Source organism: Amblyomma mixtum, chromosome 7 (genome assembly GCF_055824585.1).
Source record: "Amblyomma mixtum isolate Tamu chromosome 7, ASM5582458v1, whole genome shotgun sequence".
In the NCBI taxonomy this organism is placed as follows: Eukaryota; Metazoa; Arthropoda; class Arachnida; order Ixodida; family Ixodidae; genus Amblyomma; species Amblyomma mixtum.
Window position 1 is genome coordinate 96,426,735 of NC_143018.1, and position 16,802 is coordinate 96,443,536.

The 16,802-nt window shown below is 53.2% G+C and overlaps 1 protein-coding gene across 1 annotated transcript; it reads right to left on the bottom strand.

Moving 5' to 3' along the window:
* Positions 1–363: 363 nt before the first annotated feature.
* Positions 364–2,497, bottom strand: LOC149336913 (uncharacterized). Its single transcript, XM_089554787.1, has one exon. It carries the CDS (start codon positions 2,232–2,234, stop codon positions 405–407), a length of 1,830 nt encoding a protein of 609 aa, XP_089410913.1. The 5' UTR covers positions 2,235–2,497; the 3' UTR covers positions 364–404.
* Positions 2,498–16,802: the final 14,305 nt, after the last annotated feature.

The window sequence follows — 16,802 nt, forward strand, 5'->3', positions numbered from 1 at the left end:
CGTTAAAGTCTCCCACGACGAGTAAGGGGCACTTGTTAGCTATGCGCTTCGCGAGGGTAAAGAGGCGCTCGAAGTTACCTTGAAGGCACTTAGGGTGGCTATATACATTTAGGATGAAGACACTGTTCGCTCGAGTGTGTTGCGGCACAAGCTCAATAAGAAGGCGATCAATGTCTTCAATCACTATGGAATGGGAGATGGTGGTGAGTGAACGACGTACCAGAAATGCTACCCGAGGGGGTGTGGGGGACATGGGCAGAACAGGAGCATAGCCGGGTAGGGTGAGTGGGTTTGAGGGTTCCTGCAGGGCAAGGATGTCGGGTCCTGTAGCGCAGTACAGCAGTTGGTGGATGACGGGACGCTTGTGACCAAATCCCCGGCAGTTCCACTGCCAGAGTGTAAGATTACGGAGTGGAACTGCCATCATGACAATCTATAGAGGAGGGAGCTGTAACGGGGGGTTGGGAGCCCTGAACTATGGTAGGGATAGGGTTGGCCTGTTCCTCCGGTGCTTTGGGCTTCTTGGGTCTGTTTGGTGTGGGGTCACGCTTTGGGAGTCGGGACTCAAGATCGTTACAGCGTTCAGATAATCCTTGAGTTAGCACATCGAATCGGTGGTTAAGAATAGCGTTGTCTTGTGTTATGCGGATTACTGCGTCTTTGATGGGTGTGTATTCCTCGTTGATGCGAGTTAAAGCGTCCTGCAGTTTTGCCTCAAAGCGAGCTGCAAATGATTCAAGCAGGGTTGGTATGTTGTTTAGTGACATGGGTGTGGAGGGAGAGGGCGTTGTGCACGGAGGTGAATTAGTAAAGGGATCAGTGTCAGCCTCCATTGCTAGCAAATCAGGAGAGGAATTAGGCTCGGAGTGGGAGGACGAGGTATCGGCGGTAGGCGGGTTGGGAGGAGGAGTTTGGGATGTGGTAGGAGCGGGAGCAGGTGGAAGGGTAGAACCAGCGGCAAGAGCACTTATCTGGGCTTCCAGCTTGGCGATGTGTTGACGCAAGGCGGCGGCTTCTGCTCGGGCTGCTGTAGCTTCTGCTTTAGCCGCTGCTGCCTCCTCCTGAGATTTTGCCAGGGCTTGTTGTAGACTGGGTTGTGCAGGCAAGGATGTCGTGTGCCTGTGTGAAGAGGCGGAGGTGTCCCAGACTTGTTTCAACGGCACTGACCAAGCTGGTTTGTTTTGGTTGGGCTGTGGGAGTCCGGATGACAAATGGGGAAAATTTTCTCTGGACAGGACCAAGTCGTGCTGCTGCGTTTGTCGATGGTTTGGCTGTTTTCGTGGCTGGTGGATGTTGCGTCCCTTGCAGGATCCCGTGCCTGTCAGGTGTGGGCCCTCGCACAGAATGCACTTGGGCGTGCAAAGTGTGTCTTCTTGGGAGTGTTGTGTTCCACAACGGGGGCAGATATTTGTCTTGGGACTCGGGCATACGTCGTGACGGTGACCCGGCTGTCTGCAGTTTGTACAGGCATCCGGACTGCCACGGTATGGGGTGCAGCGGTGGATGGCTCCCATGTATTTGATGGAGTGAGGGACTGTGGTTTCGTCGAAGGTGATCAGGGTGGAGTGTGTCTTGCCCATGCGTCGCGCTGCTAGAATGGTGTATTCAGGATTTCTTTTCACTAGGTCGTGGTACAGTTGCGTCGGCGTCTCGTCGTCATACGCGTTCGTGATGACTCCTCTGGTAGCCCCCGGTGGTGGTGCTACGTATGCCGCGCAGGGATATGTTTTGCCTCCGATGGTGAGAGAGGTCAGCGTCTTGAGAGTCTCGACTGTTGGGAAATGTGTGGTTGCCATGGTGAAAGTATTATTGGTCGGGTGGACGCGCAGGCAGAAGTCGTCCGGTGGAATGATATCGAGCTGCGTCTGAACTGTCTTCAAGAGCCGGTGTGCTGGGACATCTAGGAGTCGTAGTTCACCTCGCGGGCGAACGACTACTCGAATAGCGTTCGGTGGGGGTGGTGGCAGCTGCTTGCTCCGCTGTACTGCGAGGCGAGCCTCCTTAGTCGCAGGTGGTAGACGGGCCGGCGTCTTGCCGTTGCCGGTTACGGCTGCTGCGTGGCGCGACGCGTTGTTGGCGTTCGGGTGAGCTGCGTCTGAGGTAGCGTTGTCGGAGCGGTAAGGTTTCGGCGAACTGGCTGGTCGGGAGGCGTAGGCTTTATACAGCACCGGTGTCCAGTCGCTTGAGTTTTGCTCTTCCGCGGTGATGGTGCGGCCTTCAACCGTTACCTCCATGACAACGGCTGCCGTCGCCGACGGAGTCGGCGGAGGGGAGGAATCCTAGTGCGGCCTAGCTGTGCGGCTTGGCGTCTCGGTCCGATAATTGTTCTTCTCTCAGAATAGGTCGGATTTTGCCCGTAATGGGCGGCTTTCCTGTCCTCCTTAGGCAGTTATGTCGGTTTTCGAGCAGATTAGTGGCCGTAGGAGAGATTGGGTAGGAGAAGCACGTACCGTTTGCCGGAGCCGACGTTGCAGGCATCCGCTCCCGTTGGCCCCCTAGCGGCGAATCCGGCAGCGGTGGTGGCTCGGCTGGAGCCAGTTTGCAGGCCCGTGCAATTTCCTTTTCATCCTTCTCTCAATCACAACAACATGAATCTTTGAATCTTTTAGGAGGGAGGTGGTGACGAGGTCGGCAGCCTTCGGGCTACGGCCGTGTATGTTTTTTCAGCCAGCGTCCACTCCGGCGGTTAGATGGAGGGAGATTGGGTGGATCTGCCGACTGAAGAGATGTGGGTATATAAGTGTCCCGTAGTTGGCGAATTACGTCTCTCTTTGGAGCTCTAGTTGTATTAGATGTTGTGTGTTTACTTGTGTCTGAGATTTAGTGGTTGTTGGATCCAAGAGAGCGCGTAGGAGGGACCACGTGCGTTTAGTGCTTAATGTACCCTTGAGGTCGTTACAAAAGGTTGCCCAGTTTGCGCGGGCTAGCGTGTTCGCGTATTCTTCTGCCTCGCGAGTGAGAGCGGCTATGCGGAGTCGCAATTTACGATTGTGTCGCTGGTGACGCCAACGCTTGAGAAGTCCCTGTCGGGCCTCCCTTAGATGAGCCAGATGCGGATCAACCTGCGGTGCCTTAGGGGTATTTTTTTAATGCTTTTGCTGTTCGCCTGGATGGCCTTCACCAGACGGTCTGTCCAGTCAGTGACAGTACGGGAATGTCCTTCCCCAAAGGCAGTATCCCCCATCCCCAATCCCACCCATTCTTCCTGGGAGGCTGCTTTACGGACCGCTCAGCCCGCCGGCCAGAAATGGCTAGTGGATCGGGCTTTACGCGAAGCACTAGCCCGTGGACTCCTGGACCAGTAGGGGACCACCCTGGAAGATTTTTTTTTTTTTGTGAGTGTGTAATAAAGTTGTTTCCATCCATCCATCCATCCACTCCGGCGGACGCGGTTGTTGCGACGCGCGTCTTTACTCTCTCTGTTTCTCTTTCCTCTTTCAACTCTCCTCTATCTGCACGTGGCAGCGGTGGTGGCTTGGCTCGAGCCAGAAGGCAGGCCCGTGCAATTTCCTTTTCATTCTTCTCTCAGTCTAAACAAAACAACAGAGAGCCGCCGTTTAAGCTTCAGTGAACAAATGTGTTTTGTTTGTTGCCTCTCTCTCTTGTGGCAGTGCACTTTAAATGCGATAATTATTCTGTACTGTAATCATTCTCAAGTTTAACTTTACTGGTAGTGGATGGTTGTTTGAAGAAGGAATATGTCAGAAAAATAAAAAGTTGTCTGTAATTGTAGATACGCATCTAGCTCGCATACTTTCTGTCAATCTATCAGAAAGCTGAAACAACTAATTTGCGGCGCTCAAATTTCGCATTAGGAAATAACGTAATCATCGACAATTTTTTTCTCAAATTTGTACGAAAGGGAAGGCACATTACTGGCTCCCTGAGTCAGTGATCATGTCTATCCCGCTTTGAGCTACGTGGTGGAGAGTGCTGTGCACGTGCAAAAGTACCTTGGTGTTACAAAATATTTTCTGGTTCGCAATGCTAAACCACCAGCCATGTTTTAGTTCAATACACCCCCAGAATTTTGAAGATAAGAACGTTGCGCTCTTTAAACAACATGTGGTCTCTGCATGAGCACAAATGCGAAAATGTACATCGAACTTTGAGCATGGCGAAATAGCCCCCGTTATCTGGTTCATGTACAGAGGCTGGCTGACTTGGGATGGTGCCCCCCATAAAGGCCCGTGCAATTTCCTTTTCATTCTTCTCTCAGTCTAAACAAAACAACAGAGAGCCGCCGTTTAAGCTTCAGTGAACAAATGTGTTTTGTTTGTTGCCTCTCTCTCTTGTGGCAGTGCACTTTAAATGCGATAATTATTCTGTACTGTAATCATTCTCAAGTTTAACTTTACTGGTAGTGGATGGTTGTTTGAAGAAGGAATATGTCAGAAAAATAAAAAGTTGTCTGTAATTGTAGATACGCATCTAGCTCGCATACTTTCTGTCAATCTATCAGAAAGCTGAAACAACTAATTAGCGGCGCTCAAATTTCGCATTAGGAAATAACGTAATCATCGACAATTTTTTTCTCAAATTTGTACGAAAGGGAAGGCACATTACTGGCTCCCTGAGTCAGTGATCATGTCTATCCCGCTTTGAGCTACGTGGTGGAGAGTGCTGTGCACGTGCAAAAGTACCTTGGTGTTACAAAATATTTTCTGGTTCGCAATGCTAAACCACCAGCCATGTTTTAGTTCAATACACCCCCAGAATTTTGAAGATAAGAACGTTGCGCTCTTTGAGAAACAACATGTGGTCTCTGCATGAGCACAAATGCGAAAATGTACATCGAACTTTGAGCATGGCGAAATAGCCCCCGTTATCTGGTTCATGTACAGAGGCTGGCTGACTTGGGATGGTGCCCCCCATGAACTGAATAGTTGACTCCATTTGAGCTTTCCATGTACACGTTTTGAATTCCTCCCGAGTTGGAGCATTTTGTCTTGGAGTGCAGCGTGCTCGCGTTTCCCCCGGGCACCCCATGCATTAGCGATCATCGAGCTCTGTCAGCAGTTGTGGGCATGTGCGGGGCGCCCCATTATAGATCTATGTCTGCTGAGAGACTGGTCGAGCGTGATAGCACTTGAGTGCACGCTGCGAGGCCCGGGTGGGTGCAATAAGAGGCGTATTTCTGGGTGCGAAAGAAAAGCGGCATGGCGCTCGCTCCCTATTGCAGAAGGGCGTCAGCGCCGAAAGCAAATAACGGGCAGATAAACACCACCCTCGCTCCTATACGCGCCGTGCAGTATGGCGGGCCGCTTACTTTCGCTATGCTCTATTACCTCAACATCCTTAAGAAGCGCTACCACATTTTACGCCGTCAGTCATCGCGGTCAGGAAGTAAGGCGCTCGTGCAGGGAGACTTGTTTCAGATCCAACCATGTTACTCCAGGTACGAGCAGGCAGTTTGGACGAGGAACGACAGGCCCGCGTGGAGAAGGTAGTTTTGCCGGTCGGTGCCAGGAGCAGCAGCGCGGCTGACATCTCACGCTTTTCCGCCTCACTTTTCCCGGCTGTTTGTTTCGGGGGCAGAACAAAAGGGCACCGCCTCTTTCACGGACGCCCTCCGTGGCTTCTGCGCTGAGGTAGGTAGGAAAGACATTTATTGCTCTAGAAAGGTGCTAGTAGCAGACGAGAAAGAAGAGGTCCATCTTCCCTCTTCTCACAGGGTCGGTGCCCCTATTCCAGGGCTCCGCTGAGCTTCGCTGCTCGTTGGGCGTGCTGGATCAGACCTTGTTGGCAACCCAGATCGCCGCTGGAGAGCTGGCTCTCCCACTGTTCTGCACTCGGGTCTTTGCGAAAGTTGTCGTTTTTACTGCATTCCCACGTGATGTGGTACAGCGATTACCGCAGGTCCCGAGGGATCTCGACGCGCAGCTGAGCGCTCCCGTAGGCGCGGAAGAACACTTAGACATCGTTAAGGGCATGAACGCCGCCTCAGCTACCGGCCCTGACGGCATTCTCACCAGCTTTTATGCCAGGTTCTACACCTTCCTCCAGGATAAGCTTATCCGGATGGTGAACGCCTTCGTCAGGGACGGGGAGGGTCCGGAGTCTTTTAGGGGGAGCCGTGCAGTGCTCATCCTGAAGCCTGCCGGGTGTCCATCTGACCCGCAGGCGAGGCGCCCGATCACTGTGCTTAACGCAGATTACAAGATCATGGCGTCTCTGCTGGCTAAAAGGTTTGGTTTGGTTTTATAGGGTTTAACGTCCCAAAGCGACTAAGGCTATGAGAGACGCCGTAGTGGAGGGCTCCGGAAATTTCGACCACCTGGGGTTCTTTAACGTGCACTGATATCGCACAGTACACGGGCCTCTAGAATTTCTCCTCCAAAGAAATTCTAGCCGCCGCGGCCGGGATCGAACCCGCGTCTTTCGGGTCAGCAGCCGAGCACCATAACCACTGGGCCACCGCGGTGCTCGTAAGCCGTGCCGAGAGCTGCAGCTTGCCCGGACGCTCGGTATTCTCGTCTCTCGCACTAACTCGTGACTTGGTCACGTTCACTTCGAGAACGGGAATACCGGGTTGTTTCGTCTCACTCGATCAGGGGAAAGCCTTCCATCGTGTTGAGAACGATGGAACGGGAAGGGAAGAAGATGGCAGTGAACGAAGACACTGTATTCACTTCATTTCATTTCATTTATTTTACCCTCAGGGCTTTCGCATTACAGAGGGGGTGGGACAGTGAAGAAAACAATACATAGATCAAAAACAGGGCTATATATACGAACACTTGACGCGCCTTTGTTCATTCCGAACTATCGAGCTGGCATGGCAGAACGGTTAGCGTGCTCGTCCGCACTCCGGAGACTCTGGTTTGATTCCCCAACTCAACCAATTTCTTACTCGGTGTTATTTGTTATTTATGTGGTCTGATTATAAAGTAGGATAACTGCTTAACCGATATCATGCGAATGCCGCCGTTGTAAGTCGTAAGCGTTTTCAGGTGCACAGTTTTTTTTCATGTTGTACTTTATTTTCTATGTATTATTTATTTTTGTTTCTTATTTTATTTTTTATTTTTCGCTTTCCTAATTTTATTTTTAATTTCCTTTATTCTCTTTATGAGACCCATGCATTCACTAGATGAGCCTTTATTCGCGCTCAAACCCCAGGCCTTCGTGGCAGAGTGGTAGCGTCTCCCCTTCAAATACCAAAGGCCCTGGTTCGATTTCGTTTTGTTGTGACTGAGAGAGAAGGATGAAAAGGAAATTGCACGGGCCTGCCTACTGACTCCAGCCAAGCCACCACCGCTGCCACGTGCAAATAGAGGAGAGCTAAAAGAGCAGAGGAAAGAGAAAAAGGAAAGAAAACACGCGCGTCGCAGCAACAACTGCGTCCGCCGGGGGTGGTGGTGGTGAAAACATTTATTCAGAACGGACAGGAGGTGTTTGGATCAGCCCGTAAGGGACCGATCCTGACAAAAACTAGGTGGAGGTCCCTAGTCTGGGACCCCAGAGGCGGTAGCCGCCGACCGGGCGCGCCCGACGAAGGCTTGTTGGGCCTGTAAGTCGTGGCAGCCGAGCAGCGTCGCCTCCCAGTCCTCCCGTGTTGGGTTGGGGATGGAGGGAATGGCTGGTTTGGAGGAGCAGGCCCACACCATGTGATAGGTGTCCGAAGACACCGCACTACAGTGCGGGAAGTTGCCGCTAAAGGAGGGGTCGAAATGTTTTAGGGCTGCCGGGCACAGCAATGTATTGGTGAACAGGCGGAGGAGCGGACGCTGCTGAAAAAACAGATTAGCGGCCGAAACAGATCAAACTGCTCGGCGCCGCTGCCATCTGCAGGAGCGCGGGTGAAGCAACGCAGTTCAAGTTCAACGCCGGGAGCTACGTGACGGCTAAAAACCTGGCGCAGCATTGCTTACGCAATAAAAAGGTATCGGTGAGAGAGAGAGAAAAATTTTATTTGAAGAGCAATTCGGGGCACGCCCCAGGGTCCCCGCACGACCCCACGGCACTGAAGTGTTTATTTTCCTAATGGCCATAATACTGGCAGCCCAGCCGGTGGTGATGGTCTGCACGGCAGGGTCCTCCTAGCGTAGCAGGGTCTCCCAGTCCTCCCAGGGCTTGAGGTTCTCTAGGTCCAGGGGGGGGGGGAGGGTCCGCCGGGCAGAGGGAAAGGATGTGGAGGGAAGAAGCGAAGGGTTCTAAACATAGGGCGCATGCCGGAGTGGGGAAGGAGGGATGATAGTGGGCTAGGGTAAGGGGTGAGGGGAGAGAGTGTGTCGGTAGTCCGCGCCAGAGCGTTGCTTGTTTGTTATCTAGGGAGGAGTGGGGTGGGGGTTAGAGCTGGCGTGAGGCTCTGTAGGCCTGCGTCAGCTCGCTGAATGAGTGCATGCGCTCCTTTGTGAATCCCCGATCCGAGGCCACCTGAGCCCGGTTTAAAGAACCTCGGGCTAAAAGGTTAGCGGCCTCGTTTCCGGGATTCCCGCAGTGCGCGGGCACCCATGTCAGCTCCACTTGGCGGGGCGGGGGTGCATCGGGCGAGTCCAGTATGCCAAAAGCATTGACATGGACTCGGCCTCGAGCAAAATTTAGAATTGCAGTCTTAGAATCGCTTAAAATGTACCGGGCTTCCGTGCTATGCCGGCTTACTCTGGAGCTTCTGGGGAGGTGTCTGGAGGGAGAGGTACTGTGAGGAGGGCGGATAAAGAAGAGTCCACCACAGCTGCTGTCGCTTCATCACCCGTGCAGGCAGCGTCCACCCATACGGCGCCCGGCTCGGGGCAGTAAACTCGATGGAGTGCCTTCGCACGGGCTCTCCGGCGCTACTCATGGTGGGACGGGTGCACATTCCTCGGGAGCGAGCGGCCTGATGAGGAGCTCCCGGTGAAGGGATCGTGGAATGGCGAGGAGGGTTGGGTCATGGGCCGGTATTTTGATTCCGAGGGATTGCAGGATATACCAACCTGTGGAGGTTTGTGTCAGCCTGATGTATTGGGCCTGTCGATGGGCCTTCACCAGTTCCCCGGTGGTATTGTGGAGGCCCAGGCCTAGTAATCTGTCTGTGGGTGTGTTGAGGGGAAGATGAAGTGCTACCTTGAATGCCTTGCGAATCAAAGCATCCAAAGGAATTATGTCATGTTTGGATAGTTGTCAGTATGGGGTAGTGTACAGCACATGGCTGAGGACAAAGGCATGAATGAGGCGACGTAGGTCGCGCTCCTTCATGCCTCTATGATGTCCCGAAACGCTGCAGATGAGGTGCGATATCGCGCCTACAACCTTCTTGAGTTTCTTGAGGATGGTGGTGTTTTGGCCATCGTTCTGAATATGCTGGCCCAATACACGGAGGGTGCTAACCTCAGGTACCGGGTCACCATTAAGTTCAATAGCAATGGGGGAGTGGGAGCAGCGGTGGTTCTTAGGCCGGATGAGGAGCAGTTCGGACTTCTCTGGGGAGCTAGACAGTCTGATGGTCCGTGCGTAATTTTGGGTGAGGGTGGCTGCTTCCTGTGAGGTGTTCTCTATGTCGCCGTCACTGCCGTGGGTGCTCCACAGGGTGATATCGTCGGCATAAAGAGTGTGCATCAGGTGGGGAATAGTTGCCATTTTTCGGGCGAGGGGGATGAGGGTAATGTTAAACAAAAAGGGGGAAAGGACGGACTCTTGTGGGGTGCCTATGCTCTGAAGCGTGTAGGAGGGGGTAGACAGAGGGCTGAAGTGTATCTCAGCCGTGCGGTCAGTGAGGAGTGCTTGAATGTAGGTGTACATGCGCACACCCACATTCAATGGGTATAGAGCAGTCTTGATCGCCTGATGTTGAATGCGATCAAAAGCTTTGGAGAGATCCAAAGCTAAAACTGCCTTGGTGTGACCTGGAAGAAGCGAGTCGAAAATGTCGTGTGTGAGTTGCAGCATGGCGTCCTGTGCCGATAGATGGGGGCGAAATACCAGCATGCTATGCGGGTAAAGATTGTTGTCCGCCATGTGACTTGTGAGTGTCGTTAACACAACATGCTCGAAGAGCTTCCCGAGGCATGAGGTTAGCGAAATCGGGCGAAGGTTTTGGATGGTAAGTGGCTTGTTGCGTTTGGGTATGAATATTACCTTCGCGTGGCGCCACGACTGCGTGTGGCTAGCCTCCCTCCAGCATTGGTTGAAGTAGCAGAGTTGGCGCGGAGAATCAGGAGGGCCGCTCTGACTTCGGTCTCCGTGATGTCGGTGTCGAGTGTGGGATTTGCTTGTCCTGTGTTGTGGGGAAAAGATGTGGGGGCACCTGGAGAGGTGTACATGGTTTGAAGTGTGTCTACGAGGGTGTCGGGATCGTCAATGTGTTCGTGTGTGAGGCGTGTCACGTGGTGCTGTGTTGCTGATTTGGTGCGTGCGGGGTCATTGTGGTGTAGGAGGAGTTGCCATGCGCTTTGCTGGACAGGTTTCCGGCGATGCCGTCGCGTATCTGTCCCCAGTTAGACCGGCAGAGCTCCTCAGAGTGCTGTTGGATTTGTGTATGCAGGGCGGCCAGCCGCTTTTTAAGTGTTTTGTTGAGTTTGATGCCTTTCCAGCGTTCCAAGAGGCTGTGATAAGCCTCCCAGAGGTGGGCTAAGCGTGTGTCGATGGTAGGGATTTCGGTTGTAGTTTCAATGTGTTGCGTGTTGTGGTGAACATCATGCTTGATTGTCTCCACCCATGCGTCAATGTCTCCAAAGGGTGTGTCTGGAATAGCGGTGCTTGCAGCGCGAAAGGCATCCCAGTTAATGAGTTTGTGTGTTGTATTTGCGTGACGTGGTGGTTTGTACGGGACAGTGATTTGTATAATGTAATGATCACTGCCCAGTGTATGTTGTGTTCTGTTCCAGGTAACGCCGCGGATGCAGCGGCTCAGCGTCAGGTCCGGACTGGTGTCCACACTGACACTGTTGCCGATCCGCGTAGGCGTCTGAAACGTGTTGTGCACAGTGAGTTGGAGGTTCTGCAGGAGCAACCAGAGCCTGCGACCTCGATGTGTATCGGTGGTCAACACGATAGAAGGCCTTCGCGTGATCGAGTGAGACGAAACAACCCGGTATTCCCGTTCTCGAAGTGAACATGACCAGGTCACGAATTTGTGCGAGACACGAGAATACCGAGCGTCCGGGCAAGCTTCAGGTATCGGCTCGGCTTATGAGCATCGATAAATCCTTAACCTTTTAGCCAGCAGCGACGCCACGATCTTGTAATATGCGCTAAGCAGAGTGATCGGGCGCCATGCCTGCGGGTCAGATGGACACCCGTCGGGCTTCAGGATGAGCACTACACGGCTCTCCCTAAAAGACTCCGTCCTCTACCCGTCCCTGACGAAGGCGTTCACCATCAGGAGAAGGTGATCCTGGAGGAAGGTGTAGAACCTGGCACAAAAGCTGGTGGCAATGCCCTTAGGGTCTGGAGCCGAGGCGGCGTTCATGCCCTTAACGGTGTCGAAGAGTTCTTCCGCGCCTACGGGAGCGCTCAGCTGCGCACCGAGATCGCTCGGGACCTGCGGTAATTCAGCACAGAAGCTACGGAGGGCGTCCGTGAAGGAGGCCCTCCGTAGCTGCAAAATGTTACGCGTAAAAGCGTCAGAGACGTCAGCCGCGCTGCTGCTCCTGGTACCGACCGGCAAAACTACCTGCTCCACGCGGGCCTGTCGTTCCTCGTCCAGACTGTCTGCTCGTACCTGGCGTAACACGGTTGGATCTGAAACCAGTCTGCCCTGCACGAGCGCCTTACTTGCTGACCGTGATGACTGATGGTGTAAAATGTGGTAGCGCGCCTTAAGGATGTTGAGGTAATAGGGCATAGAGAAAGTAAGCGGCGTGCCATACTGCACGGCGCGTACACGAGCGAAGGTGGTGTTTATCTTGCCCTTATTCGCTTCCGGCGCTGGCGCCCTTTGGCAATAAGGAGCGAGCGCCATGCGACTTTTGTTTCGTCCCAAGAAATAGGCGTCTCGTCACGTCCACCTGGGCCTCGAAGCGCGCTCAAGTGCTATCACGCTCGACCAGTCTGTCAGCAGACATGGATCCATCGTGGGAGGGTGCGCCCGCCCATGTCCAGTACTGCTGACAGGGGCCGATGATCGCTAATGCGTGGCGGTGGTGGTGGTGGTGAAAAACTTGAATATTCAAAGAGAGTTTGAGGATCAAAAAACCCTGCTGCATGGTCGGTATCCTTAGTCCGGGACACCGCACGACGAGGCCCCGTCTCGCGCCCGCTTTTCTAGAGCCCTTTGAGACTCCAGTGTAGAGCAGTTGAGGAGGGCTGTCTCCCATGCCTCTCGGGTGGGGGTGGTGGAAGGAAACGGTGAGGATTCTGGGTACATGCCCACACCATATGAAAGCTATCGCAGATCTCTCCACAGTGTGGGCAGCGCCGATCTGTGTTGGGATCAAAGAGTTTTGCTATCTCAGGACCGAGAAGAGTTCCTGTCTGCAGGTGCCGCAGAGTTCGCTCCTCCGCCTTACTCAGCCCCTTGGCAGGTACTGGGTAGAGACGGTGGCTGTCGCAATAATGAATTAGGATTTCGCGGAACCGCAGAAGCGGTTTATGAGGTTGTGAGCCAGGAGAGCTAGGATGAGGAGCCCGGTGTGTGAGCGCTCGGGCGGCCGCATCAGCGGCCTCATTGCCTCGTAGACCCTGGTGGCCAGGAGCCCAGATCACTTTTGTGCGAGTTGGATCGGCGGGAGTGCGTCTTAGAATTTGGGAGGCAAGATATGATATTTCGCCTGCAAGATAATGTTCACAGGCCCGGCGAGAGTCTGTGATAACCGCTCTCGATTGTGGATCGACGGCAGCGAGAGCTATTGCGACTTTCTCCGCTCGTGTTGAATTTGGGGCCCGAAAAGATAGCCCATCGACATAAATTCCCCAGTGGACTACGGCAGCCGTCAAGAATCCCGTGGGCGACGGCCCTGTGATGTCCACGTAGTAGACGCCCTCTTTATATCCATACTGCCTCTCAAGCGTGCGAACCCGCGATTGTCGTCTGCCTTCATGTGAAGCCATGTCCATGTTCGCGGGAGCGGAGCGACCCACAACATGTGGCGCCACAGCACCGGGATGTTCTCCGTCCCCTCCGGTATGCATGTGTGTTGGATGTGTAAGCGGTTTAGCAGGCGGCGCCCAGGAACCGTCTGCGATATCCGCGAATATTGGTTCATGAGGTGGGCCTCCCGCAACTCCTGATAGGAGTTTACCACTCCCATCGCCTTCAGTTTGGGGTACCCGGGGCAAACACGAGCACGCTGAACGCCGCGACAAAATGCTCCAGCTCGCAAGGGACTTCGAAGATTGTGCAAGGACAGCTCAAATGGACTTAACTACGCTGTTCATGGGGGGCACTATCCCAGGTTAGCCAGCCTCTGTACATGAACCAGATAGAGGGGGCTATTTGGCCACGCTGAAGGTTCCATGTACATTTTCGCATTTGTGCGCATGCAGAGACAGCATTTTGTTCTTTAAAGCGCGCAACGTTCTTAGCTTCAAAGTGCTAGGGGTATATTGCCCCAAAACTTGGCTGGCGGTTTAGCTTGCAAACCACAAAATATTTTGTTAAAGCAAGGTACTTTTGCTCGTGCACAACACCCACAACTTAGCTCAAAGCGCTATAGAGATGATCACTGACTCAGGGAGCCAGTAATGTGCCTTTCCTTTCGTACAAAATTGAGAAAGAAGGCAAAACTTTATTTTCACTAATGGTTTTTACTGCGGTTTCGGAGCATCTTCAGAGACGTTTTGGTTCTACCCCCAGGAGCCTTCTCTGTCGAAGTCGTCCGCCTCTAATCAGCGGTCGGTTGCCCTCAGTCCAGGGCTCCGCTGGCCACTGCCGCCCGTTGAGCTCGCTGTACCAGACTTTGTTGGTCTTCACAGCGGTCGCTGGACAGCAGAGTCTCCCACTGCTCCGCACTCGGGTTTTGTATTTTGGGGACCACGTCTATGTTTTGGCAGGCCCATGTGATGTGGTATAGAGTAGGGTTTTCTTCGCACCAGGAACGTTTGTCCGCGTATATCGTAGGGTGCATTTTGTTTAGTATATCTAGGTTTGGGAAAGAGCCTGTTCGTAATTTTCTCCAAGTGACAGCTTCCTCTCTGCTGAGAGATTTGTGCGGTGGGGGATATGCCATTCTTCTGCCTCTGTAGTTTGTAGTATGGCCGAGTATTCCCTGGGTGCTGGCGCAAGTTCCGCGGTCTCGTCGGATGCTCGGAAAGTAATGTATCCTCGAGCTATCCTGTCGGCCTCTTGGTTCTCTGCCGACTCCGTGTACCCCGGTACCCACACAATTTTGTGTGTGATCTTGTCATCTTGTTCTTCCTTTTTTTTAATTCTGCCGCTCGCTTCGAGGTGTATACGGAGCGCGTGACGACCTATCCTGCCATTCACGTAATTTCGGCAGTCTGCTTGAGAGTCCATGAGTATTGTTAGTGACCGCCCGGCTCTATAGCCCTCCGCCACCGCTAGAGCAACGGCTACTTGCTCGGACTCTGCAGCCAGCTTGCTGCCTCGGAGAGACGCGATGGTCATTTCGCGTAAAGACGAATCGACCACCGCCGCTACAGCGATTTTGGTATCTCCTCCTCTGCAAGACGGGTCTGCATACACGGTCATGGCTTGAGGGAAAAAAATTACCGATGATTAAGTTAGTTCCTAGCGCAGCTCATCAGCTGTTTCAGTTTTTTGATAGATTGCGCAATCATTACGAGCTAGACATGTATGCACAATTACAGCCAGCTTTTTATTTTTCAGACATATTCCTTCCTCAAGAAACACCCAACTACCAGTAAAGTTACACTTGAGAGAGATTGCAATACAAAAGAATTATTACACTTAAAGTGCACTACAACAAGAGAGAGAGGCGTACAAACAAAACACCATTTGTTCTCTGAAGCGTAAACGGCGGCTCGGGCGGTCAACGCCCTTCTTATGCAGGTTTGGTACATGTCTGTCTGTTATTCGCGACAAGGCTGGCGTGCGCATGCATACAGCGTCGGCTGCGCAGTATCCTTCTCGCGCCGGGCGCGCGTCCTCATTGTTCAAAGGCCGGGAGTAGCTTCGAAGAGCACCTGCAACTTTCTGTCCTGGCGCCGACGTCCTCGAACGAGTGAAGAGGTGGAGGGCTTTTCTTAGCGCACGCAACGATACGCCCTCTCTGTCAACATCGCGTAGAAACGACTCGGACAGTCTGCCACAATGGACGGCAATCCCCCCCCGCGCGCCGCATCGGTGAGCGGTGGGAGAGGGGGCCGCCACACAAACAACGCTAGACGCTCTCCAGGGGTTCCTTCTCAGTTTGGGGATGCTCGCCGGCGAGAGCCGTCCGTGCGCCGCTGTTTTATTGCTGTCGCCGCTCGTCGCGTGACCCGTGGACCCCCCTGGTCTTCGAGGAGCCGCCGCCAGGAATTTAACAGATGGTGTGACGTCAGCCTCTCCTCCGACGTTACGCGCGCGCGCGCGGCACTGCACGTCACGTTGGCCAAAGCGGGACCCTCTATACTCCGACGGCGCTTCACCACCGACATCTTCGGTGCTCTGTGACGGTGCTGGCGTCGAAACGGAACATGTGCCTATTCTGCGCCTGGCGCGTGAAAACCGCGAACCCAGAATGCACGACGCGCCTCGTGTGCCGATCGCGTAGCCGCTACTCGGAGCCAGCAGGTCGGATGAATGGATTCCTGCGCATGCGTGCCGCTTGTGGTACTTCACTGTCTCGCGTCGAAGCGGCTGGAGTATAAGGGTCGAATTTCAGCCCGGCGCAGCGTCGCCATCGTGACGCGTCCGACCTCAACCGCCCCGCTTGAGCGCGCCGAACACATAGGAGCATAACAGAGCCATCACGCCGCAGCGATCGCCATCGCCTCTCTCTCTCCCCTCGTTGCTTACGCAACCCTCCAGGTTTAACCAGCGCCAAACCACTGCAAATATTTTTTATTGCGAAAGCAATAATACGCTCATGAAGGACCTCTGACGTCACACCATGCTTAGTGACGTCATACAAGGGAGTCGAGTCGTCGAGCAGCGGCGGCCGGTAGCCACGCGTTACCTGTAGACACGGCGTACTGCGTTCCTTCCTTAGACGCGGCGCGCCGCGTTGCTTCCGTTAGAGGCGCTGCGGTCGCTTTCGCGACCTATCAGGCTTAACCAAAGCTAAGCTATCAAACCAAAGCTAACCCAAGCTATCAGGCTTAACCAAAGCTGTTACCTGATCCCCACCAGCTGCTTTCCCTTAGGAGCAATGCAAAGAGGGAAAGCAGCTGGTGGGGATCAGGTAATAGCAGATTTGCTGAAGGACAGAGGAGAGATTGTGCTACAAAAACTAGCCACCCTGTATACGCAATGCCTTGTGACCTCGAGAGTACCAGAAGCTTGGAAGAACGCTAACATTATCTTAATTCATAAGAAAGGAGACGTCAAGGACTTGAAGAATTACAGACCGATCAGCTTATTGTCCGTTGCCTACAAGGTGTTTACTAAGGTAATCGCTAATAGAATCAGGACAACCTTGGACTTTAGTCAACCAAATGATCAGGTAGGCTTTCGTAAAGGATACTCGACAATAGACCACATTCACACTATCAATCAGGTGATAGAGAAATGCGCAGAATATAACCAACCCCTATATATAGCCTTCATTGATTACGAGAAAGCATTCGACTCAGTGGAAACCTCAGCTGTCATGCAGGCATTGCGGAATCAGGGTGTGGAAGAGTGCTATGTGAAAATATTGGAAGATATTTATAACGATTGCACAGCTACTATAGTTCTCCATAAAGACAGCAATAAAATTGCAATACGGAAAGGTGTCAGGCAGGGAGACACGATCTCGCCAATGCTCTTCACT

Bases quoted from the DNA above. Each gene is read 5' to 3' on its own strand.
- LOC149336913 (XM_089554787.1), bottom strand. From the start codon at position 2,234: ATGGAGGTAACGGTTGAAGGCCGCACCATCACCGCGGAAGAGCAAAAC.